This window comes from Musca vetustissima, unplaced genomic scaffold, assembly GCF_032173495.1.
Source record: "Musca vetustissima isolate MV318-11 ecotype Yass unplaced genomic scaffold, APGP_CSIRO_Mvet_v1 utg6571, whole genome shotgun sequence".
NCBI lineage: Eukaryota > Metazoa > Arthropoda > Insecta > Diptera > Muscidae > Musca > Musca vetustissima.
Genome location: NW_026873697.1, coordinates 92,707 through 118,906, shown reverse-complemented (window position 1 = coordinate 118,906; position 26,200 = coordinate 92,707). Strand labels below are relative to the sequence as shown.

Genomic DNA, 26,200 nt, shown 5'->3' with positions numbered 1-26,200 from the left:
TACTTTCCTTACTGGCTTTTCTACAAAAGAAAAAAAATCTGAGGTCCCTGTGACTCTCAGAAGAGTTCAGATTCTTGTTAGACTCACAGAATAAAATTTCGGTGCCCGTGGGTTGCACATTCCAGAAGAAAATTGTTTTCACATCTGTACAAATATTTTTCCATGATATGGGATGATATGAGACCTAAACAAATATTTGTATTACAATAAAAAAAATTCTATTGCCAAGGTCATCCCGAAACCTTGGCAGCTGTTGCACCCTTTACCTCCAATATTTTGTTTAATTTTTTTCCCGTTTTTTTCTTTTCCTTCCAGTTACCAAATTAGTTCTACACTATGATGTCATCATCATCATCATTGACAGCAACACTATCCTCATATCGAGCAACGTCATATCCACAAATAGACCATCGAACTGTTGTCTTTAAAAGTTCACAGCTGGAAGAGAATTTTTCGGGTAGCCTAAGTCGTGGTAGTAGTAAAGAGACCCTAATTGCTGGCGAAGAGAATTACCAAAAAACTTATTTTGTTGCAACCATACCACGTAGACCTGCAACGGCATTGCAAACAACAACAACAGCAGGAGCAGCAACACCTTACGTTTCACCAAGACGTCCGTTATCTGCCTTGGCTCAACACTCAACGACTAAAACGAAAATTCCATATCCATTGGCAACAATTTGGACCAACCGAAGAAATACGTTCCATTCCAGAGGTGTTCACAACGGCCACAATAACCATAACTGTGACAATTGCCGTAACATTTCCTCTGGTGGTGTTGGTGATGTTCCAATGCGCATGCCTGGCAATAAATCCAATTTAGCAACAACGTCGCTCATTATGGAACCTGTGGCAAATGAAACTTCATCATCGTCGTCGTCAACGACGATGGCAGCAGGGGTGGAATGCACTGCAGAAACCTCCCACAACAACACAACGCCAGCAAACGTTAACAGAACCGGTGGTCGTTTCCAAAACGTACGGCATAAACTGGCTTTAATCACTCAGCAGAAGCCGAAGGAACCTTCAACGGATGCAACATTGGAACGGTCATTATCCTTGCGTAAAAATTTCAAATATTCCAATCAGAAAACAACGGAAGGCGACCAGCGACGAACCGCAGGCATAACGGAGAACCAAAAAGGAAATACAAAAAATAATCTTCTAACACCAGGAGCCCACAATGGACAACAAGAGGAACAAATCTATAATAAAAAGGATACAATCGATGCAAAGGATCATCAATCAATAAAATCCACAATAAAAACAAACATGGATAAACAATCGTCACCAACTTCAACCACTGCATCATCATCAGCAACATCGACAACAACAACGACACCAGGAACAGGCACATCAACAACAGATGGAATCATTAATGGCGACCTCCAACAGGATATTCAGAAAATGGTAAGTTTTCCTCAAGATTTTTTTATCGATAAAAAATTTTAATTCTCGTCGTCCTTTTTGGAGTTACATAAACTCTTGTCCATGTCCTCCTTTTTTTGTTTCTGCTGCGGAGTTTCGAGTTGACTATTGATTTTCTTGGCAAAAAAAGTGTTGGTGTATTTTCGTGGTAATTGCTGTTGTTGCAAAAAAGAGGAGCAACTCCATAACTATCTACGAATTTTTGTTGTTTTTTTGCCTCGTCCTGCAAAATGGTTTGTTTGTTCCACTTTTGTTTTCGCCTTTGCCACGAGCAGCCCTTTAACCATCCCACCTACCCTTCTTATCTTGGGGTTTGTTTTTATCGTGTTTTTCGTAGTGGATTTTTATGATTGTTTGGGTTTTTTGTGAGTTCTTGTTTTTTGTGTGTGTGTGTGTGTGGAAAATAAGGGTGGGGTAGCCACCAACCAGATGTGGACAATTTTTTAAAGGATTGAGAACAGTGATGTCAATTTTTTTGTAAAAGAGTGAGAAGTGGATAAATATCTCGTAAAACAACTCACAGTGCAATTTTGTTCATACAAGCCTGTTGTTTTATACTGATGATGAAGAAAGGAAAGTAGTAAAGTCGGACTGGACTGACTATATGATACCCTTCACCACTTTGGGTATATTGTACATATGTATCCTTACAATTGCATGTCAATGTTCCCTCGAAAGAACCTACCCATGCCTTTCATCAACCTATGCTAAATTTAATTTCATTCGGGCAGATTTAGAGTCGTCTGCGTACCATGGGACAAATTTATGGAAAACGATTTATATCAAAACTGATATTCGGTACGCCGCACTGTAAAACAATTAATTTCAATCAGACGCCCGGTCGAAATATATATGGAAGCTATGGCTGCATCTGCATCTCAGTCTCAATTTGATACGTTGTGAAAAATTTCGTGTTAATCGCAAAAATATTAGGAGTTTGCTGCACCATTTATGTAATGGGAGCTATATCGAAATCTGAACCGATTTTTCCGAAACTTACCACCACACATCATTCTAGACTCAATTCAGTACGCAATGCCAAATTTCGTGCAAATCGAAAGATATTTAGGGACTTTGGTGCACAATTTACATTAAATCGGACGAAAATATATAGGAGCTATATGGAAATCTGTACCGATTTTTCCGAAACTTAGCACATATCATTCTAGGCCTAATTCATTACGCTGTGCCAAATTTCGTGCAAATCGAAAGATATATAGGGACTTAAATCGGAGCTATATTTAAATCTGAACCGATTTTTCCCAATTTCAATAGGGTTCGTCCTTGGGCCAAATAAATGAGCTGTGCCAAATTTCATTCAAATCGGATGATAAATGCGACCTGTACTTTGTTTACAATTTAGCATGGACAGACGGACGGACATGAATAAATCGACTTAAAAAGTGATTATATGCATATTCTCAAAGGGAACCAAACAAACATATGCACATAGACATAATACCCTGTACCACAGTGTGGTGAAGGGTATACATATGTTTTAAATGAAAACCGATTTGTTTTGACTTTACATATATTTTGAAAGAAATTAAAGCCTGAAAATATATATTTTAAGACCAGAGAACAGAGCAGTATAGTAGGACAGGGCCGACCATATGATACACTACAAAATTACCATGGAACTCTGACTTTCCCCGGAACTATATTTCGCGTTATTTTCAACCTTTTGACCGATTAGAGGTCAACAGCTCCTCCTTCTTAACATGTCATATTTTCCGAATTTTGTTTTCTCGGGACAGAAATGTATTAGTTGATTTGACCCGTTAAATATTGCCTTTAAAAATAATAATAAAAATCCTTGCATTGTTTGAGACCTTCAAAAATAATCTAATAATAATTATCATTACCAAACACAAGAAGGGGGTCAAAATTTGGTCATACAGACGGACACACATGTTTAGATCAACTTAGCTAGTCGAGATATGGTGATCCGTATACTAAAAGGTGTTGCAACCTCTTGGGTCGACACAAAGCTATAATACTCCTACTATGAAAACCAAGCAAACATAGCTTGTAAAAATCAAATTCATTCTTGGTTTTTTTTTTAATTCTTAAAGAATTAATGCCTGAAACTTTTAACAATCTATACCGAAAAAAATATTATACCCTCAGCCTTATGGGTAATGATGAAAATGTGCCTCATCGAAATATTCGTTTTAGACCCCATTTTTCTTTGGACCGAATCCTTTACAGAAATTTTGAAGTCGATTTACAAATGTCCGTTCGTCTGGAATAATGTCTCGAAGGGAATAATCCATTTCATCCAAACTTTGCATATCTTAATATTTCTTTCAAACTTAGTTCAAGTTCGAAGATGGAGAATATCGGCCAACTCCTTCCGGTACCGAAATGGTTAAAATTGTGCTAAACATTCATTTTATAATATCATATGAACGGACTATCCGATTTGAACCAAACTTTGTACTACCTATTATCTTTACCAAGCCTAGATCAAGTCCGAAGACTCCTTCTGGTATCTTCCATAGGGTTAAATTTTCAATATTTATAAATCCAATGTCAGACGAATGAAATGTCCGATTTGAACCAAAGTTTGCCCAACCTATTATCTTTACCGAGCCTACATCCAGTCCGAAGGTAGGACCCGTCTGTCCTCTCCTCTGGTACCTCCCCCCAAAAGGGTCTATATGATATAAGCTTTAAATTATAAGGGGACCCCCCCCCATTCTCGGTTTCAAAAATTTTGTTGATTTAATTCGAATCTAAACTAATTCAAGAATGTCCCTACAAAATTTCAAGTGAAAATCTCAAGAACTCTTAAAGATATAGCCGTGTCAGCATCAAGTGACGGCTAAAGGGCTTCTCAAATTTTAAACGCGTTTTTCTCTTTTGCGATTGGCGGGCACGATAACTCAAAAACTAATAACCCAATGGATTCCAAATTTTTACACGTTTCACTGTGAGTGTATAGCTATCGTATGAACTAGGATAAAGCCAATCGGTGAAGATCTTCCTAATTTTGTAAAAATCGCAGATTTTCCAAAAATATTTTTTCAAAGGTCCGCCATATTGTTAATTTTAGAGCGAAGTTCATACGAGAGCCAGACATGTACTCTTTCTAACACCGTTGGAATTTTCGGATTCCGACGTTCCAGTGAGGAGTTATAATGCCCTCCATCAGAAATAAGGGCTTTTCTTTTATTACAAAAAACAATAACAAAAGGTGTCCCCTTAAATAAATTATGCACTAGTTAAGTCAGGAAAAAGTTTTCTTTTAAAAAACTATGCCTTTATTGGGCCTCAAAAATTATTCTTTAAAAAACCTACGCCTTTATTCGGGCTCGAAAATTATTCTTTTAAAAATTATTCCTTAAAAAAAACTACACCAACTGGACTTTGAGAAATTGCTCTTTAAAAAATCTACGTTTTTATTGAGCCTTGAGAAATTATTCTTTTAAAATTCTACGACAAAACTGTAACCTCTGAAAAATATATTTAAAAAACCTCACGTCTGTTTTGGAATGTTAAAAACAATTGTTTAAAACATCTCCGCCTAAAAAAATTCTTCTTTGAAATATTCACACTTTCTTGTTACTTCTAAAAATATTCTTGAAAAAATACAAGTTCTTTTGACAAATCCCCAACTGTATATCTTATGAAAATATTCGTTTAGAAATTCACGACTGTAATGGTCATTGGGAAGATATTCTTTAAAAAATCAAAGTCTTAATGGTCCTTGAAAAAATATTTTTTTGAGTTCTTAAAAAATATATACAAAAATATATTTTTTTAAAAAAAATCTTACCTTGTACTTTTTACAAATATATATTTTTTAAATCTTCTTCTCAAGAAAATAAATTCTTTTAAAAAGTCCTGCCTTCATTTTTTTAATCCACACCTTCATAAAAAATTCTTTAAAAATCGCCACATTGACAACATTGCTCCATGAATACATCCGTTTTCGCGCAAAGGGAAGTGCTTTATGTTTTTGGATGTTTGTTTATGTTTTTTTTTTCGGTCAAAATACTTCGGGTGCCAAGTCAAACAATGTGGCTTAGAAAAGGTTTATTGAAATGCACGATTTGGCCTACTATTTTTTGGGCAAACTTTGTTTAGAATTAATGGCCAACTGCAGTGCAAAAAAAAGTAAAATAAAATAACAACAATTTTAGGCAAACGAAAATATATTCCTTCGGGTTAAATAAGGATTGTTAAACTGACAATTTAGCAGATTCTTTTAAATTTCTAGCTTGATAGAGAAATCTCTGAGATTATTTTTTTGTCATAGATTTTTTACAGTATTTTTTTCGTGGTTTAACCAATGCGTAGATTTTTTAAAAAATATTTTTTCAAGCCTCAAACAAGGCGTAGATTTTTTAAGGATATTATTTCAAACCGCCAACAAGGCTTGGATTTTTAAAGAAATTTTGTAAGCCTCCAACAAAGCGTAGATTTTTTAAAGAATATTTTTTCAATCCACCAACAAGGCTTAGATTTTTAAATACATTTTTTAAGCCTCCAAGATTTCTAAGATCATGATTGGACCGGATCTAAAAAATAAATCTTGGACCCTTTCAGGTTTAAAATTTTGAAATAATATTTATAACGCCAATGACCTTTCCCTTCTATCATCTTGCATCACATCTTCTTTAAGTCCCAACATGGAACTGAAAGTGAATGGCCTGGGTGTATTACCAATTCCGTTTGTATGTGTGTGTTTAAATGTAAATCATCTCATTTTTGTATTTCCATAACAAGCCAACAAAAGCCAACTACTAATTGAAAAGGAAGTATGGTTTGGCTTACATTCATGCTTTATGGTTACGCTTGCATAATTCTTCGTTTGCTAGTTGGCAAATGTTATGATTGCGGATGGATGGATACGCTGACGACGAAGATGATATGCATAACTATTTTTTTTTCTATATTTCAAACAATCTTTATTTGCATTTCCTTTTATAGCATTTGCATGAACATGGCAAATGAAGAAATATGCAAGAAGTATAGTCTAAATAATTTGAATAATACTTTCAATTCAAAATAAAATTATTGAATAATAAACCAGTAACGGAAATTCGAAATGAATATTTAAAAAATATTTTTTAAGGGGAAGATTTTTAATAAGTATTTTTCTAGCGACAATACAGGTGTGGAATGTTTTTCGGATCTATAATAGGTGTGGATTTTTTAAAGAATATTTTTTGAGGTCTATAAGAGGCTTAGATTTCTTAAAGAATATTTTTTCTGGGCCTATAAGAGGCGTGGATTTTTAAAAGAATATTTTTTCGGGGTCTACAAGAGGCGTGGATTTTTTAAAGAATATTTTTTCGGGGTCTGCAAGAGGCGTGGATTTTTTAAAGAATATTTTTTCGGGGTCTATAAGAGTCGTGGATTTCTAAAAGAATATTTTTTCAAGGTCTATCAGAGGCGTGGATTTCTAAAAGAATATTTTTTCAAGGGTCCATCTAAGGCGTGGATTCTTTAAAGAATATTTTTTCAAGCCTCCAACCAAGGCGTGGATTCTTTAAAGAATATATTTTCAAGCCTCCAAACAAGGCGTGGATTTTTTAAAGAATATTTTTTCAAGCCTCCAAACAAGGCGTGGATTTTTTAAAAAATATTTTTTCAAGGTTTCATCTAAGGCGTAGATTTTTTAAAAAATATTTTTTCAAGGGTCCATCTAAGGCGTAGATTTTTTAAAGGATATTTTCTCAAGGGTCCATCTAAGGCGTAGATTTTTTAAAGAATATTTTCTCAAGCGTTCATCTAAGGCGTAGATTTTTTAAAGAATATTTTCTCAAGGGTCCATCTAAGGCGTAGATTTTTTAAAGAATATTTTCTCAAGGGTCCATCTAAGGCGTAGATTTTTTAAAGAATATTTTCTCAAGGGTCCATCTAAGGCGTAGATTTTTTAAAGAATATTTTCTCAAGGGTCCATCTAAGGCGTGGATTTTTTAAAGAATATTTTCTCAAGGGTCCATCTAAGGCGTGGATTTTTTAAAGAATATTTTCTCAAGGGTCCATCTAAGGCGTGGATTTTTTAAAGAATATTTTCTCAAGGGTCCATCTAAGGCGTAGATTTTTTAAAGAATATTTTCTCAAGGGTCCATCTAAGGCGTAGATTTTTTAAAGAATATTTTAAAATCCGCGATTTTTTAAAGAATATTTTAAAATCCGCGATTTTTTAAAGAATATTTTAAAATCCGCTATTTTTTAAAGAATATTTTAAAATCCGCGATTTTTTAAAGAATATTTTAAAATCCGCGATTTTTTAAAGAATATTTTTTCGAGGTCTATAAAAGGCGTGGATTTTTAAAAGAGTATTTTTTCGGGTCTATAAAAGGCGTGGATTTTTAAAAGAGTATTTTTTCGGGTCTATAAAAGGCGTGGATTTTTAAAAGAGTATTTTTTCGGGTCTATAAAAGGCGTGGATTTTTAAAAGAGTATTTTTTCGGGTCTATAAAAGGCGTGGATTTTTAAAAGAGTATTTTTTCGGGTCTATAAAAGGCGTGGATTTTTAAAAGAGTATTTTTTCGGGTCTATAAAAGGCGTGGATTTTTAAAAGAGTATTTTTTCGGGTCTATAAAAGGCGTGGATTTTTAAAAGAGTATTTTTTCGGGTCTATAAAAGGCGTGGATTTTTAAAAGAGTATTTTTTCGGTTCTATAAAAGGCGTGGATTTTTAAAAGAGTATTTTTTCGGGTCTATAAAAGGCGTGGATTTTTAAAAGAGTATTTTTTCGGGTCTATAAAAGGCGTGGATTTTTAAAAGAGTATTTTTTCGGGTCTATAAAAGGCGTGGATTTTTAAAAGAGTATTTTTTCGGGTCTATAAAAGGCGTGGATTTTTAAAAGAGTATTTTTTCGGGTCTATAAAAGGCGTGGATTTTTAAAAGAGTATTTTTTCGGGTCTATAAAAGGCGTGGATTTTTAAAAGAGTATTTTTCGGGTCTATAAAAGGGTTGGTTTTTAAAAGAGTATTTTTCGGGTCTATAAAAGGCGTGGATTTTTAAAAGAGTATTTTTTCGGGTCTATAAAAGGCGTGGATTTTTAAAAGAGTATTTTTTCGGGTCTATAAAAGGCGTGGATTTTTAAAAGAGTATTTTTTCGGGTCTATAAAAGGCGTGGATTTTTAAAAGAGTATTTTTTCGGGTCTATAAAAGGCGTGGATTTTTAAAAGAGTATTTTTTCGGGTCTATAAAAGGCGTGGATTTTTAAAAGAGTATTTTTTCGGGTCTATAAAAGGCGTGGATTTTTAAAAGAGTATTTTTTCGGGTCTATAAAAGGCGTGGATTTTTAAAAGAGTATTTTTTCGGGTCTATAAAAGGCGTGGATTTTTAAAAGAGTATTTTTTCGGGTCTATAAAAGGCGTGGATTTTTAAAAGAGTATTTTTTCGGGTCTATAAAAGGCGTGGATTTTTAAAAGAATATTTTAAAATCCGCGATTTTTAAAAGAATATTTTTTCAAGGTCCATCTAAGGCGTGGATTTTTTAAAGAATATTTTTTCAAGCCTCCAAACACTGCGTGGATTTTTTAAAGAATATTTTTTCAAGCCTTCAAACACGGCGTGGATTTTTTAAAGAATATTTTTTTTTTTCAATTTAAACAATTTATTTCATAATTTAAACATTTTATTTCCCTTTATAACAAATATGGCTGATGATGTGATTTCCTAATAAATTCTCATAATTGTCTGGTGGTTTGGGAATTACAACCACCAATATGACATGACCTACTCATGCTACACACTAAACCAAAAATAAACCATGTGGGAAATACGCAATAACTATTTTTTATTTATAATAATAATAATGATGATAACCCCCCACATGACAATCATTGTATGTAAAGCCCCATAAGTTTGGGGTAACATCAACCTCTGGAAATCTGTAAACAAAACTAATCCAATACAACAACCGTATTGTGTGGTGTTTAACGTATCTGGCTGTGTTGTTGATTTTTAACATGCTCACAAATACCCCCTCACACACATACACTCCCACCTAAAAAATAGTATAATTTTTTTCGGGAAAAGGTGGCAGCACATTTTTTACCACCCTTGTAAAAAATGTTGTTAACTAATAGAGGAAAGAGATTTTTTTTCCTGACGTGAGAATGAGAGGGAAAAATCTAATTGGAAATGGAATGTAGGAATGATTGATGGAGAGCAAAGTTGTCAGGTAACAGGATTGCCATGATTTTTAACTAGTTTTTTTGTTTACAAATAATGAGCGATTGTTTTTATAAATGTCGTTATTATAGTTTAGTTTATTTATATTTTTTTAGATTGTGTAATCTATAAAATCCTTTAAACAAATGTTTTATAGTTGGCAACATGTTTACCACCCCCATTTGAGAAAACGGAACAAGTGGGATTTTATATTGCTATGATATGATGAGTACTAGGAATGATAAGAGAGAGAGAGAGAGGGAGAGAGTGATATTATAATTAAGTAAGCAGTGATGCCAATTTTGTGGATATTTCATGGGCGATTAAAAGCGTAGATTTTTAAAAGAATATTCTATGGACACCAATAAAGGAAAATAATTTTCAAAACCTATTTTTCTAAGACCAATTATTAAATTCAATTGTTTATAGAATATTTTTTCAAGAACCATAGAAGACAGCGTTTTTTAATTGTTTATCCATAATCCGCAGGAGGGTGGACTTTTTAAAGAATATTATTTTCGAAGGTCCAACAAGAGGTTGGAATATTTCCAGGGATCAACAAAGACGTAACTTTTTTAAAGATTTTTTTAAGAGACCGTTTGAGCCCTGTGTCACTTTTTGTTAAAGAATATTTTTAAGGGTCCAATCAGAAGTTTCTTAAATAATATTTTTTAAGATCCATCAAAAACGTAAATGTGTTCTAAATAATATTTTTCAGACATAAATAGACTTTTAATTTTTAAAGAATATTTTTTGTGTGTGGTCATACTTTTTTTAAAGGTGCGGGTTTTTGGAATATTTAAAAAATATTTTTTTAAGACCGTCACAAGGGGTAATTCTTTAAAAAAAATACTATTATCGAGGTTATTGTCGTGCATCTTCTGGAAATGTTTTTCCTCAAGTCACTGAAGGCGTAGATTTTTTAAGAGATATTTCTTTCTCACACGTTCAAAGGCGTGACCCTTTTTTATTTTTTGGCCCATAAAAAAATATGTGGATATCCACAAAAATGTGTATATTTGTTACCAACCATCCTGAAGTGAAGTGTATATTCCGTTAGATAAATCTTGAAAAAAATCATTGAAAAATATACGCCTTATCTTGAAAAACAAAAATTATTAAAATCCAGTAAGGATAGTAGTAAAGTCAGACTGGACCGCCTATATGATACCCTTAACCACTTTATGTATATTGTACATATCGACGCCTCCGAACCATAGTATGCTAAGTCTGAAAAGTGAATTTTTCAGTAGAAGCTTTCAAAGTATGGAAGTTTCTTTAATCGTACGTGCCATGCTAAGTACATTTTTGCTTATAACTTTGGTTTGGATTTACCGATGATTACCAAAATTTCAGTGAATTTAAATTAAGGACCGTGGTATCTAAAAACGTAAAGAAATTTAAAAAATTGCAAAGTCGACTTAGCATACTATGGTTCGGAGGCGTCGATATGTATCCTAATGTTCAATGTTCCCTCGAAGGAACATACACCTTTTTGCAACCTATGCTAAATTTAATTTTAATCGGGTAGATTTAGAATCGTTTGCGTACAATGGGACACATTTATGGAAATCGATTTATAGCAAACTTGATACACGCTACTCAGTATGCCGCACTGTTAAAACTATAGTCTCAATCAGACACCCCTACGAAATATATATGGTACGTTGTGCTAAATTTCGTATCAATCCGACAAACATTAGGAGTTTGGTGCACCATTTACCTAAAATCGGACGAAAATATATACGTGGGACCTACATCTAAATCTGAACCGATATTCTCGAAACTTAACACACCCTATTCTAGACTCTATTCAGTACGCTATGACAAATTTGGTGGTAATCGAAAGATATATAGGAATTTTGGTGCAACATTTACATTAAATCGGACGAAAATATATATTTGAGCTATAACAAAATCTGAACCGATTTTCAGGTTCATCATCATTCATCATTTGACTAGACTTAATTTAGTACGCCATGCAAAATTTCGTGAAAATCGAAAGATATATAGGGACTTTAGTACACCATTTACATAAAATCGGACGAAAATATATATGGGAGCTATATCTAAATCTGAACCGATTTCCACGTAAATTAGCACACATCATTCTCAACCTAATTCAGTACCCTATGCCAAATTCAAAGATATATGGGGACTTTGGTGCGCCATTTACATAAAATCGGACGAAAATCTTTATGAGAGCTATATCTAAATCAGAATCGATTTTAACAAAACTTAACACACAAGGCTAAATTTAGTACGATATGCCAAATTTCGGGCAAATCGAAAGATATATATGGGGACTTTGATGCACCATTTACATAAAATCGGACGAAAATATATATGGGAGCTATATCTAAAACTAAACCGATTTTAACAAAACTTAACACACAGCATTCTGGATCTAATTCAGTACCCTGTGCCAAATTTGGCGCAAATCGAAAGATATATAGGGACTTAGGTGCCTATATCGGATGAAAATATATATAGGAGCTACATCTAAATCTTAACCGATTTTCACCAATTTCAATAGGGTTCGTCCTTGGGCCAAATAAGTGACTTGTGCCAAATTTCATCCAAATCGGATCATAAATGCGACCTGTACTTTGTTTACAATTTAACATCTACAGACGGACGCGAGGGGCATGCATAAATGGACTCAGAAAGTGATTCTATGTATATTCTCAAAAGGAACTATGTGTCTATCTCGGGCACAAAGACATAATACCCTGTACCACAGTGTGGTGAAGGATATAAAAATCCACGCCTTAGTTGGCCTTAGAAAAATATTCTTGAAAAAATACACGCCTATAATGGCCCTAGAAAAATATTCTTTAAAAAATCCACGCCTTAGGTGGCCTTAGAAAAAATATTCTTGAAAAAATACACGCCTTGGTTGGCCTTAGAAAAATATTCTTGAAAAAATCCACGCCTTGTTTAAGCCTGGAAAAATATTCTTGAAAAAATCCACGCCTTGTTTAAGCCTGGAAAAATATTCTTTAAAAAATCCACGCCTTGTAGTGGTCCCTTAGAAAAATATTCTTTAAAAAATCCACGCCTTGTAGTGGTCTTCGAAAAAATATTCTTGAAAAAATCCACGCCTTCTAGTGGTCCCTTAGAAAAATATTCTTTAAAAAATCCACGCCTTGCCATGAAAAAATATTCTTTACAAAATCTACGCCTTACCGAAGTCATGGAAAAATATTCTTTAAAAAATCTACGCCTTACCGAAGTCATGGAAAAATATTCTTTAAAAAATCTACGCCTTACCGAAGACGTGGAAAAAATCTACGCCTTACCGAAGACATGGAAAAATATTCTTTAAAAAATCTACGCCTTACCGAAGTCATGGAAAAATATTCTTTAAAAAATCTACGCCTTACCGAAGTCATGGAAAAATATTCTTTAAAAAATCTACGCCTTACCGAAGCCATGAAAAAATATTCTTTAAAAAATCTACGCCTTGCCATGAAAAAATATTCTTTAAAAAATCTACGCCTTGCCATGAAAAAATATTCTTTAAAAAATCTACGCCTTGCCATGAAAAAATATTCTTTAAAAAATCTACGCCTTGCCATGAAAAAATATTCTTTAAAAAATCTACGCCTTGCCATGAAAAAATATTTTTTAAAAAATCTACGCCTTGCCGAAGACGTGGAAAAATATTCTTTAAAAAATCTACGCCTTGCCATGAAAAAATATTCGCCTTACCGAAGTCATGGAAAAATATTCTTTAAAAAATCCACGCCTACAATGGCCCTAGAATAACATTCTTTAAAAAATCTGCGCCTTATAAATAAGCGATATTTTTTATCCGTCGAAAAATTTGCTTTTTTTATTTCGCTTGTTGACCACACTGACTACCAAATTAGCAAAGCGGAAATGAAACGACAGTCCGAGTCGACAGTAAAGAATCGATGTTTCATTTCCCACAATGTTTCGCCACATTGCTTTGCCATACACAATAATAACAAACAAATGTGTGTATGTATGAATACACATTTACATTTGTGTATTATTACGAATGCAAAAAACGACATGACAGGACTAGCATAGAAAGAGCATGAGCAAGAGACCCATAAACAACAGAAGCAATCTTCTTCTTCCTCATAGAAGTAGTAGTAGTGGTGGTAGTAGCAGTCACTCAGCGCCATTCAATTTTGCATGTAGTACTAGACCAGAAAACTATATAACAAAAATATTGACAGATTTGTTTTTGTGCTACAACAAAATATAACAACAAATACACACACGTATTCACACTACTACTACACCAAAAAAAAACCTAACTACAATTGCAATAATAATCAAAGCGAAAACAAAAATAAAAAAGAAAATAATAAAAAATCAACAACACGACAAGCAATAACAACAATAGTATGCATAGTAGCAACAATAACAACAAAAACTATAACAACAACAACAACATGAACAACATATTACAAGCAAAAGCCACATAAGACTTAAACAAGCCTCTGATTCAGGTGCAATCTTCAGTTGTTTTTCAAAACTTAAACCTAAAGCATACCTCTCGACTGAAATCCATAACAACAAAAATACCAAAAACGAATAAAAAAACACACAACGGGCCAAGTTAGCCAAAAATAAATTAAAAAAAACAAATACCATAACAACAACCACCAACCATCATCTACATCCAACCACCTTCTTAAATAAAAAAAAACAATTAAGAAGAAGAAAAAAAATAATAAAAAATTGCGAACAAAAAAAAAAAAAAAAATAAATCCAGAAAAAAATTTACCAATCTAAAAATTAAAATTTTTTTTAAATAATAACAAAAAAAAAAATTAAAATAATTTTTAATCATCCAAAAAGCATTGCAGCAACCAACAACAGTGCAGCAACAAATCAGCGAAGCGAAAAATAAAAATATTTAAGAAAATTGTTTTGTTTTTTTTTTGATAATTTTTTCTTTTTTCAATTTTCTAATTAATTTCAAAGTGAATTGTTTTTAACGCCAATTTTTTTTTTTTGGTTCGTTCGTCCATTCATCCATTCGTTAAATGGAATGTGAAAGAAACCATGTAAGAGAAAAAAAGTATTGCGAAGCGGAATTTCGGTGTGTGTGGATTTTTTTGATTCCGATTAAATGGTAATTAGTTGAAATTATTTTGATTTTTTTTTGGAATTTAAAAATGAACGAAATAATTAAAAATTGTATATTTAAATTTGAATGGTGTTGCTAATTGCAAATTATGCAATGACATATTTACACAGTGAGCAAACAAAAAAAAACAAAAATCACGACGAATGTAAACAAAAAAAAAAAAAAATGATTAAATTAAGGCACATATGAGAAGCCATAGACGAGCTAAGAGAAGTCATGGACGACCTCTAAGGGAATCTTTATAGACGAGCTGAAGGAGGGAGACTTTTTAGAGGAGTCTTTTTAAGCCTCCAAACAAGACATATATTTTTTTTAAATTATTTTTTCAGGGTCTTTCCTAGGCGTAGATATTTTAAAGAATATTTTTCCTGACTTCACCAAGGCGTAGATTTTTTAAAGAATATTTTTTCCTGACTTCACCAAGGCGTAGATTTTTTAAGAATATTTTTTCCTGACTTCACCAAGGCGTAGATTTTTTAAAGAATATTTTTTCCTGACTTCACCAAGGCGTAGATTTTTTAAAGAATATTTTTTCCTGACTTCACCAAGGCGTAGCTTTTTAAAGAATATTTTTTCCTGACTTCACCAAGGCGTAGATTTTTTAAAGAATATTTTTTCCTGACTTCACCAAGGCGTAGATTTTTTAAAGAATATTTTTTCCTGACTTCACCAAGGCGTAGATTTTTTAAAGAATATTTTTTCAAGCCCAGGCTTAGATTTTTTAAAGAATATTTTTTTAAGCCCAGGCTTAGATTTTTTTAAAGAATATTTTTTATCAAGCCAAGGCGTAGATTTTTTTAAAGAATATTTTTTCAAGACTCCAAACAAGGCGTAGATTTTTTAAAGCATATTTTTTCAAGACTCCAAACAAGGCGTAGATTTTTTAAAGAATATTTTTTCCTGACTTCACCAAGGCGTAGATTTTTTAAAGAATATTTTTTCCTGACTTCACCAAGGCGTAGATTTTTTAAAGAATATTTTTTCCTGACTTCACCAAGGCGTAGATTTTTTAAGAATATTTTTTCCTGACTTCACCAAGGCGTAGATTTTTTAAGAATAGTTTTTCCTGACTTCACCAAGGCGTAGATTTTTTAAAGAATATTTTTTCAAGCCCAGGCTTAGATTTTTTAAAGAATATTTTTTTCAAGCCCAGGCGTAGATTTTTTAAAGAATATTTTTTCAAGCCCAGGCTTAGATTTTTTAAAGAATATTTTTTTAAGCCCAGGCTTAGATTTTTTTAAAGAATATTTTTTATCAAGCCAAGGCGTAGATTTTTTAAAGAATATTTTTTATCAAGCCAAGGCGTAGATTTTTTAAAGAATATTTTTTATCAAGCCAAGGCGTAGATTTTTTTAAAGAATATTTTTAGTCAAGCCAAGGCGTAGATTTTTTTAAAGAATATTTTTTATCAAGCCCAGGCGTAGATTTTTTAAAAAAAATTTTCAGGCCTTCAGGAAGGCGGAGATATTTTAAACCGTATTTTTCAGGCCTTAAGGAAGGCGGAGATATTTTAAACCATATTTTTCAGGCCTTAAGGAAGGCGGAGATATTTTAAACCATATCTTTCTGGCCTTCAGGAAGGCGGAGATATTTTAAATGATATTTTTCAGGCCTTAAGGAAGGCGGAGATATTTTAAACCATATCTTTCTGGCCTTCAGGAAGGCGTAGATTTTTTAAAAAAATATTTTTCAGGCCTTCAGGAAGGCGGAGATATTTTAAACCATATTCTCCAGGCGTTCAGGAAGGCGGAGATATTTTAAACCACATGTTCAGGCCTTCAGGAAGGCGGAGATTTTTTAAACCATATTTTTCAGGCCTTCAGGAAGGCGGATATATTTTAAACCATATTTTTCAGGCCTTCAGGAAGGCGGAGATATTTTAAACCATATTTTTCAGGCCTTAAAAACCAAATATCCTTTAAAAACCATAATCCACGCCTCTTATGGACCCTTAAAACTTGAAAAATATTCTTAAATAATCCACGCCTCTTATGGACCCTTAAAACTTGAAGAATATTCTTAAAAAATCCACGCTTCTTATGGACCCTTAAAACTTGAAGAATATTTTTAAAAAATCCACGCCTCTTATGGACCCTTAAAACTTGAAAATATTCTTAAATAATCCACGCCTCTTATGGACCCTTAAAACTTTAAAACTATTCTTTACAAAATCCACTCCTTATATGGTGTCCAAAAAGTATTCTTTAAAAATACACGCATATTATAGACCTCGAAATAATATTCATTAAAAAATTCACCCCTATTATGGACCTCTAAAAATAGCCTTTGGAGATCCATAATAGGGGTAAATTGTCTTCAAAAATCCACGCCTATTATGGACCTCAAAAAATAGCCTTTCAAAAATCCACGCCTATTATGGACCTCAAAAAATAGCCTTTCAAAAATCCACGCCTATTATGGACCTCAAAAAATTGCCTTTCAAAAATCCACGCCTATTATGGACCTCAAAAAACAGCCTTTCAAAAATTCACGCCTATTATGGACCTCAAAAAATTGCCTTTCAAAAATCCAGAGACCAGAGAAAAATATTAGTTAGAAAATCCACGCCTATTTCCGACCTGGAAAACATTCTTCAAAAATTCAAGGCGTTTTCGGGCCCTCCAAAAATATTCTTTAAAAAATCCACGTCTCTGCACAATAGATTATATTTTTTTTTCTCCACACATTTTTCTATTACAAAATTGAAAGTGAGATCTGACATGTAGTTCCCTTTACGAACTACAACAAAAAACTATTCCCTTTGTTGTTGTGTCGGCATATCACCATCATATCATCATTATTCAATACCTGTCACCACAATACATTGTGGTTTATATTTTTTTTGCAACTAAAACATTTTAAAATGAAACAACAAATTCGGTGTCCCATTTTGTTTAAATATTGAGTTTTCAATTTTTCTCTTTTTTGCTATTTTCTCATACACCTTCAATTGTTTGCTATTCTTGGCAACCGATATCTGGTTATTGGTTACAATAGCTATTTGCCTTACTTGCCTAGTTACACTCAGGGGGTTTTATTCTTCACCACCATCATCATCGTCGTCGTTGTCGCAATCGTCACATTCTAGTTGACGGTGTATTTGTCAATACCTTTTACCTCAAAATGTCGTAAAGTGACACATATTATTTGACCACAAATGCGGAGGGGCGGCGAGGGTGATTTAGGGGATGTGAATTTATATATCTAACCACCTATACAAACATTACATTCACATCGACATCTAGTAGAATATGAATATTAATGTTGATGTGGCGAACAGGTGAACAGCTGTGGGCAAAAATATAGCACAATCTTAAAAAATTATTTAAAAAATAAAAGAAATACAGATCAGATATACGGTAAATGATTAACCTTTATTTATAAATTCTTATAAAAAAATTATTAAAAATTGTGCTATTTTTTCAAACACATCTGCTTGCCAAGTTCTCGAAAAACCACCAAAGAAACGCATTAATAATTGACAGCTATCAAAACCACTTAAAATTGTAGAACAACAACTACAACGAGGAGGAATACGAGAATAAAACTTGGTCAAACTTAAAAAAAGTTCAATGACCTGCGGAACATTTCTATGTGGAGTATTGAAGATGAAGAACACACACAGACACAGGGAAATCGATTACTATGCGGAAAAACTGTTTAATAAATATTGGAAATTTTCCATAAATTATGGAAATGGAAAATAAAAATTCAGAATACCATAATTTTCGGATCGGATATGCGTGGATTTTTTAAATAATATTTTTTCAAGGGTCCACCTAAGGCGTGGATTTTTTAAAGAATATTTTTTCAAGGGTCCATCTAATGCGTGGATTTTTTAAAGAATATTTTTTCAAGGGTCCACCTAAGGCGTGGATTTTTTAAAGATTGATTTTTCAAGGGTCCACCTAAGGCGTGGATTTTTTAAAGATTGATTTTTCAAGGGTCCATCTAAGGCGTGGATTTTTTAAAGAATATTTTTTCAAGGGTCCATCTAAGGCGTGGATTTTTAAAAGAATATTTTTCAAGGCTCCACCTAAGGCGTGGATTTTTTAAAGAATATTTTTTCAAGGGTCCATCTAAGGCTTGGATTTTTAAAAGAATATTTTTCAAGGCTCCACCTAAGGCGTGGATTTTTTAAAGAATATTTTTTCAAGGGTCCAACAAGGCGTGGATTTTTTAAAGAATATTTTTTCAAGGGCCCACCTAAGGCGTGGATTTTTTAAAGAATATTTTTTCAAGGTCCACCTAAGGCGTGGATTTTTTAAAGAATATTTTTTCAAGGGTCCATCTAAGGCGTGGATTTTTTAAAAAATATTTTTTCAAGGGTCCAACAAGGCGTGGATTTTATAAAGAATATTTTTTCAAGGTCCACCTAAGGCGTGGATTTTTTAAAAAATATTTTTTCAAGGTCCACCTAAGGCGAGGATTTTTTAAAAAATATTTTTTCAAGGTCCACCAAAGGCGTGGATTTTTTAAAGAATATTTTTTCAAGGGCCCACCTAAGGCGTGGATTTTTTAAAGAATATTTTTTCAAGGGCCCACCTAAGGCGTGGATTTTTTAAAAAATATTTTTTCAAGGTCCACCTAAGGCGTGGATTTTTTAAAAAATATTTTTTCAAGGTCCACCTAAGGCGAGGATTTTTTAAAAAATATTTTTTCAAGGTCCACCTAAGGCGTGGATTTTTTAAAGAATATTTTTTCAAGGGTCCATCTAAGGCGTGGATTTTTTAAAAAATATTTTTTCAAGGGTCCAACAAGGCGTGGATTTTATAAAGAATATTTTTTCAGGAACCACCAAAGGCGTGGATTTTTTAAAGAATATTTTTTCAAGGGCCCACCTAAGGCGTGGATTTTTTAAAGAATATTTTTTCAAGGGCCCACCTAAGGCGTGGATTTTATAAAGAATATTTTTTCAGGAACCACCAAAGGCGTGGAGTTTTTAAAGAATATTTTTTCAAGGGCCCACCTAAGGCGTGGATTTTTTAAAGAATATTTTTTCAAGGGCCCACCTAAGGCGTGGATTTTTTAAAGAATATTTTTTCAAGGGCCCACCTAAGGCGTGGATTTTTTAAAGAATATTTTTTCAAGGGCCCACCTAAGGCGTGGATTTTTTAAAGAATATTTTTTCAAGGCTTAACCAAGGCGTAGATTTTCTAAAGAATATTTTTTTCAAGGGTCCATCTCAGGCTTGGATTTTTTAAAGAATATTTTTTCAAGGGTCCATCTCAGGCGTGGATTTTTTAAAGAATATTTTTACAGGGGTCACATAAGGCATGGATTTTTTAAAGAATATTTTGTCATGGACCACCAAAGGCGTGGATTATTTAAAGAATATTTTGTCAATGGTTATATAAAAATGATTATTGAATCGCATATATGCATTAAATATGTTGCCCATTACTCTACTTTAAAATGTCATTGAGATATAGTGGCTAAAAAAAGGAACATCTGAGTACAGCTCACTCGAACTTTACTTCACTTTAATGGCCAACGAAGAAGAGGAAAGACCATTACACAAAACCAGGACAACCTTTCTGGCTCGATGCCAAAAGAAAGCAGAAACATTTTCTTTTCTCACATTGTTGGCAAAATGTTCATTGCATATTTTTCAATTGTTTCTCTGTTTGTTTGTTTTTGTTGCAATATTAGCTACAACTACAATAGCAACAACAACAACAAACAGAAACGGATATGTTCATATCCTTGGAAGTGATTAAATATTTTTTCCATCGTTGTTGCTGCTGCTCCTGCTGTTGTTGATGATGGTGTGGCGTCAACATATCTCTCCTCCGTGGTGGTGTTCAGGACGAACAACAATATGTGGCAAATTGCCATGTACAAGACAGGACACACAGCGGTAGTCAGACAGCCAGCCAGCCTGGCAGGCAGCAACTAAATGAAGAGGGAAAACTAAGTTATATTTTTGGTCTCCTCTTAGCCGTGATGAATTAGCGCATGGTATTCATATGGCTAACAACAACAAAAAAAACTTATTTAAATGGCCAATAAAGTGACAGAGTCATTAAATGTTTTGCAAAAGGCAATATTTAATATTGGTTGTAGGGAGTTGTGTAATTGTTTGTTTTTAATTATATAATGTATTTATAGGATGTTTTTAATTACAATGCAACTAATTGAAAAAGATAACAACATCATAGAAAAAGGTCATACAAGAAATCCGCAAAAAAAAGACGGATTTTTTTTAATAGGTAGAATAGTGCAAAGAATGTTTTTCCGAGCATCAGCATAGCTATAAGCGAGGATATTGGCGCCAGTAATATCCTCTGCATTATTTTTTGAAAATGTATACAATATTTTCAAAAAATAATGCAAAGGACATTACTGGTGCCAATTTTTTAAGAAATTTTTTTAACAACTATCACTTTAAAAATATATTTTTTTAAGGAATATGGTGGCAGGAGATTTGAAGATAAACCAAAAGACTGTTGCCGTTAAAGATTATTTTTTCAAGAACAACCCAATGCCTAGATTTGTTAAAGAATATTTTTTCAAGAACCACAAAGTGCCTTCAAAGGCATGGAGAATATTTATATTTGAGAGAACATTTTTAAAGAATCTACGAAGGTTTGGATTTTTTGAGGAATATTTTTTTAAAGATCCAACAAAGCCGTGTTTTTTTTTAAAGATTATTTTTTCGAGGCACTAAATAAGTCGATGATTTTTTAAAGAATATTTTTCGAGGATTATCGAAGGCGTGGCTTTTTTTAAAGGATTATCAAAGGCGTGACCTTTTTAAAAAATTAAATTTTCGATGATTATCACCCTACACAACTATGTTGTCAGGGTATTAAAGCTTTGTGCACCCCTAAGAGTTTGTAACGCAGCGAAATATTGGTCGTAGACCCACCTTTAAGTATAACGATCGTCATATCTCGACTAGCTGAGTCGATCTAGATATGTGTATCCGTCCGTCTATCTGTCCATTATAATTTGTAAACACGATACAGGCCACAGTTATGGACCAATCTTCACGAAATTTTGCATGAAGGATGGGTTGTGTCCCTATTGTTTTTGGTAAAGATCGGTTAATATTAAAGGGGTTGAAATGGACCAAATACTTTATGTTTGTCTGTTTTACTGGTCGTTCCAGAGGCCGCAATAATGACCCAAACATCGCGAATTTGTACATGGAGAAGGGGATCGGGCCAAAGAATAAACATGCCTGTTTTGATAAAGATCGGTCAATATTTAGCGGGTCAAATGGACCCTGACTTTTGTGCGAAAACTGACCAAATTTGTATTCTATGGGGTATATGTTTACTCCTGAAGGACATAGACCCGAGAAGTTGATAGTATATCCAAGAGGAGTGGTTGACCTTTAAATTGATACCAATTTTATTGTCGTATGTACTCGGAAGTGGGAGATACACTTTAACATTTACAGGTGCTTACGTATTGATATAGTATTCAGTATCATATTAACACACTAGAGGGCAGAAATATAGCGCTGATCGCTTTTAAATCTTCCATGAGGATCCAGGTATGGTCAACTACAACGGTTATAATTTTCGGTGATGATCAGATAATAATTTTGGGATGAATTAGACCAAAAACTTAATTTTTGGTGTTTTTTCGAGTCGATCTATAGGCCACAATTGAAAGCCGAATATCACAACACAACCCACCGTGAAGGGAATCTGTACTGAATATTAGTAATATTTGTTGACCTCTAGACGGTCAAGAGTGTGCAAATATCGCGAAATATTGTCAAGATCAGAATATAGAACCCCAGAATGTTAGATTTTCGTGGAAGTTGTGTTGGGTATTATATGGTCGGCCCGGTCCGACTATACTGCTCTGCTCACTGGTTTAAAACATATTTTAAGGGTTCAACAGAGGCGTGGTTTTTTTTAATAATATTTTTAAACAAATATTTTTAAGGAAAATGCAATATCCAGGATTTTTAAAAATAAGTGTGGATTATACTTTATATTTTTTTAAAGGTCCAACAAAGGAGTTAACTTAAAAAAAAAAAATTTTCAAGAGCCACTACAGAAGTGGATTTTTATACCCTCAGTCTTATGAGGGCATATACACTTTGATACGGTGAAAATGTGCCTCATAGAAATATTGATTTTAGACCCCATGTTTCTATGGACCAAATCCGTCCGTTGTTCGTCTGGCTGCCTGGTGCGCACTCCCGATAACTCTCGAAGGGAGCAACCAATTTCGTCCAAACTTTGCACATCGTAATGTTCCTCCCAAACTTTGTTTAAGTTTAAAGATGGGGAATATCGGTCCACTCCTTCTGGTACCTCTCCCACAAAATGGCAAACGGACTATCAAATTTCAACGAAACTTTTTAAAACCTATTATCTTCACCAAACCTAGATCCAGTAGGAAGATGGGACCCATTGGTCCACTCCTTCTGGTACCTCCCCCACAGAGGATCAACATTTTCAAAATTTATAAAACCAATATTAGACTAATGGAATGTCCGATTTGAACCAAACTTTGCACAATCTATTACCTTTACAACGCCTAGATTACATTTGAAGATGGGACCCATTGGTCCACTCCTTCTGGTACCTCCCCCACAAATGGTCAACATTTTCGTTATTTATAAATCAAGTATAGATCAAGTTATAACATGGGACCCATTGGTCCACCCCTTCTGGTCAATATTTATAATTCCTGTGTATAACTCCGAAGAAGATTTGTAAAATAATATTTTTCCGAATATAATCAATTTTTTTTCAAGGCCTAGACTGTTTTTGAATGAATTTGAATTGTTTAGAAATATTTTTAAAGCATCCGTATTTTTTAAGCACTAAGGCGTACATTTTTGAAAAAAAAAACTTATTTTTCTACCACAGTCATAGTTTTTTTACAATTAAGGATTCATTGACCGCCGTAGATTTTGTAATTATTTTATCAAGAGCTACAATAGGCGAGGATTTGTATTATTTTTCCAATGACCTCCAAAGACTTGAATGTTTTAAGAATATTTTTCTATGAACTACAAAGGTGCGAATTTATAATTAATTATTTTCCGATGGCCTCCAATGGCTAGGCTTTTTAAAGGATATCTTTTCCCGACCTCTCAAAAAATTTAATTTTTAAAGCATATTTTTCAATATATCGACAATCGACAGTACCCCTCATTTTGTTCTCATCTTTATTATACCCTTCACCACACTGTGGTACAGGGTATTATGTCTTTGTGCATATGTTTGTAACAGGCAAAAGGAAACGAGATAGGCACATGGTTCCTTTTGAGAATATGCATAGAATCACTTTCTGAGTCGATTTACGCATGTTCGTCTGTCCGTCTGTCCGTCTGTCCGTCCATGTATTTTTGTGAACAAAGTACAGGTCGCATTTATGATCCGATTTGGATGAAATTTGGCATAGGTCACTTATTTGGCCCAAGGACGAACCCTATTGAAATTGGGAAAAATCGGTTCAGATTTAGATATAGCTCCCATATATATTTTCACCCGATATAGGCACCAAAGTACCTATATATCATTCGATTTGCACGAAATTTGGCATAGCGTACTGAATGAGGTCCAAAATGATGTGTGCTGAGTTTCGTGAAAATCGAGTCAGATTTAGATATAGCTCCCATATATATTTTCGCCCGATATAGGCACCAAAGTACCTATATATCATTCGATTTGCACGAAATTTGGCATAGTGTACTGAATTAGGTCCATAATGGTGTGTGCTGAGTTTCGTGAAAATCGGTTCAGATTTAGATATAGCTCCCATATATATTTTCGTCCGATTTAAGGTAAACGTGGCACCAAAGTACCTTATATCTTTCGATTTCCACGAAATTTGGCATAGCGTACTGAATTAGGTATAGAATGATGTGTGTTAAGTTTCCTGAAAATCGGTTCAGATTTATATAGCTCCCATATATATTTTCGTCCGATTTAATTTAAATGGTGCAATTTGCAAAAGTTGGCACATCGTAATCAATTATGTATATAATGGTGTGTGTTAAGTTTCCTGAAAATCGGTCCAGATTTAGATATAGCTCCCATATATATTTTCATCCGATTTAATCTGAATGGTGCACCAATGTCCCTATATATCTTTCGATTTGCACCAAAGTTGGCACAGCGTAATGAATTAGTTATAGAATGGTGCGTGTTAAGTTTCCTGAAAATCGGTTCAGATTTAGATATAGCTCCTATATATATTTTCGTCCGATTTAATGTAAATGGTCTACCAGATATATCTTTCGAGACGAAATTTGGCACTGCGTTATGGATGAGGTCTGGAATGATGTGTGTTAAGTTTCCTGAAATCGTTGAAATCGGTTCAAATTTAGATATAGCTTCTATTTCATCTGTTGAATATGCTCAAAGTGGTGAAGGGTATCATATAGTCGGCATTGCATTATTGATTCCCCATCCTTTAGTTTATATCCTTGTTGCAAGAGTAGTGGCAATATTTTACAGGCCATTTGATATTCTACAACTAATGGATTTTTTTTCTAAATACAAAAACATTTATGATTATTTATTTGAGTGGATGGCAGATGAATGAAAATATTTTTATAGCAGCCCTAGTGGTAATGGAAAAAAATATAAAATAAAAAAGCAATTAAAATAACAGACCAGATATCATAAGGAATTGGCTTTGTATATGATGTGAGGGTAAGAGAGAGAAGAGTGGCCGTATCATACAAATAACAAACCCTCAAAGGGGATTTCTTTATATCAGTAGACCTACAGCCTTTTTTAATCTTTTAGAAAAAAATTTATTCCAATTTAGCACCGCAGGCTGCCGAATCCAATTTGTAGCCTCTAATAATTTTTCAGAAAAATTTTTTTTTAGATCTATGACGAGCAATTTATAACTTCTCATAATTTTTTCCAATTACCAAGAAATTTTCACAAATAATTACACGTTTTCTTTTCTTTTTTTTCTTGTTAGCCATGATTCTAAGGTTGGCTATGAGAGAGAGAAAAGTAATTTTCTGGTTAAGTGGTTTTAAATGTGATTTAGCGTTGACATTATTTGTCGCTTTAAAGTGACAGACAGACACACAAACTGAAGGGGACACTTTTTCTTCAAGTAGTCTGGCGGTGGCTCTAAATTACCTTTGGGGTTAAAAAGAAATAAAACAACAGCAGCAACAAAAAAAAGAAATGTGGTTAGAAAAAAAAACAACAAAAACAAATAGATAGGCGACATCATTAGCAAGTCAAGAGAGAAAAAGAAGTTCAGCTGAAGTGTTGAAGTGTTAGCATACATTGACAGGAAGGTGTAAAAATACTAATACGGGATGAGGTTCCAATGATGGAACATGAAAAAATATTCATAAGATAATCATGCTTTATTGGATCCTTGAAAATATTTTTTTTAACATTAACATTATTTGAAATATCCACGCCTTGGTCAGACCTTGAAAAAATATTATTTGAAAAATCCACGCCTTGAACAGACCTTGAAGAAATATTCTTTGAAAAATCCACGCTTTGGACAGGCCTTGAAAAAATATTCTTTAAAAAATCCA

The 26,200-nt window shown here is 33.4% G+C and overlaps 1 protein-coding gene across 1 annotated transcript in view; it reads left to right on the top strand.

Moving 5' to 3' along the window:
• The first annotated feature begins 336 nt into the window (after nt 1–336).
• Nucleotides 337–26,200, top strand: part of LOC133327350 (protein quick-to-court) — a 48,557-nt gene continuing 22,693 nt past the window's right edge. Inside the window, exon 1 of the mRNA XM_061535913.1 lies at nt 337–1,410. Within this exon, the coding sequence (XP_061391897.1) occupies nt 337–1,410 (1,074 nt within the window). The remainder of the gene's footprint in view (nt 1,411–26,200) is intronic.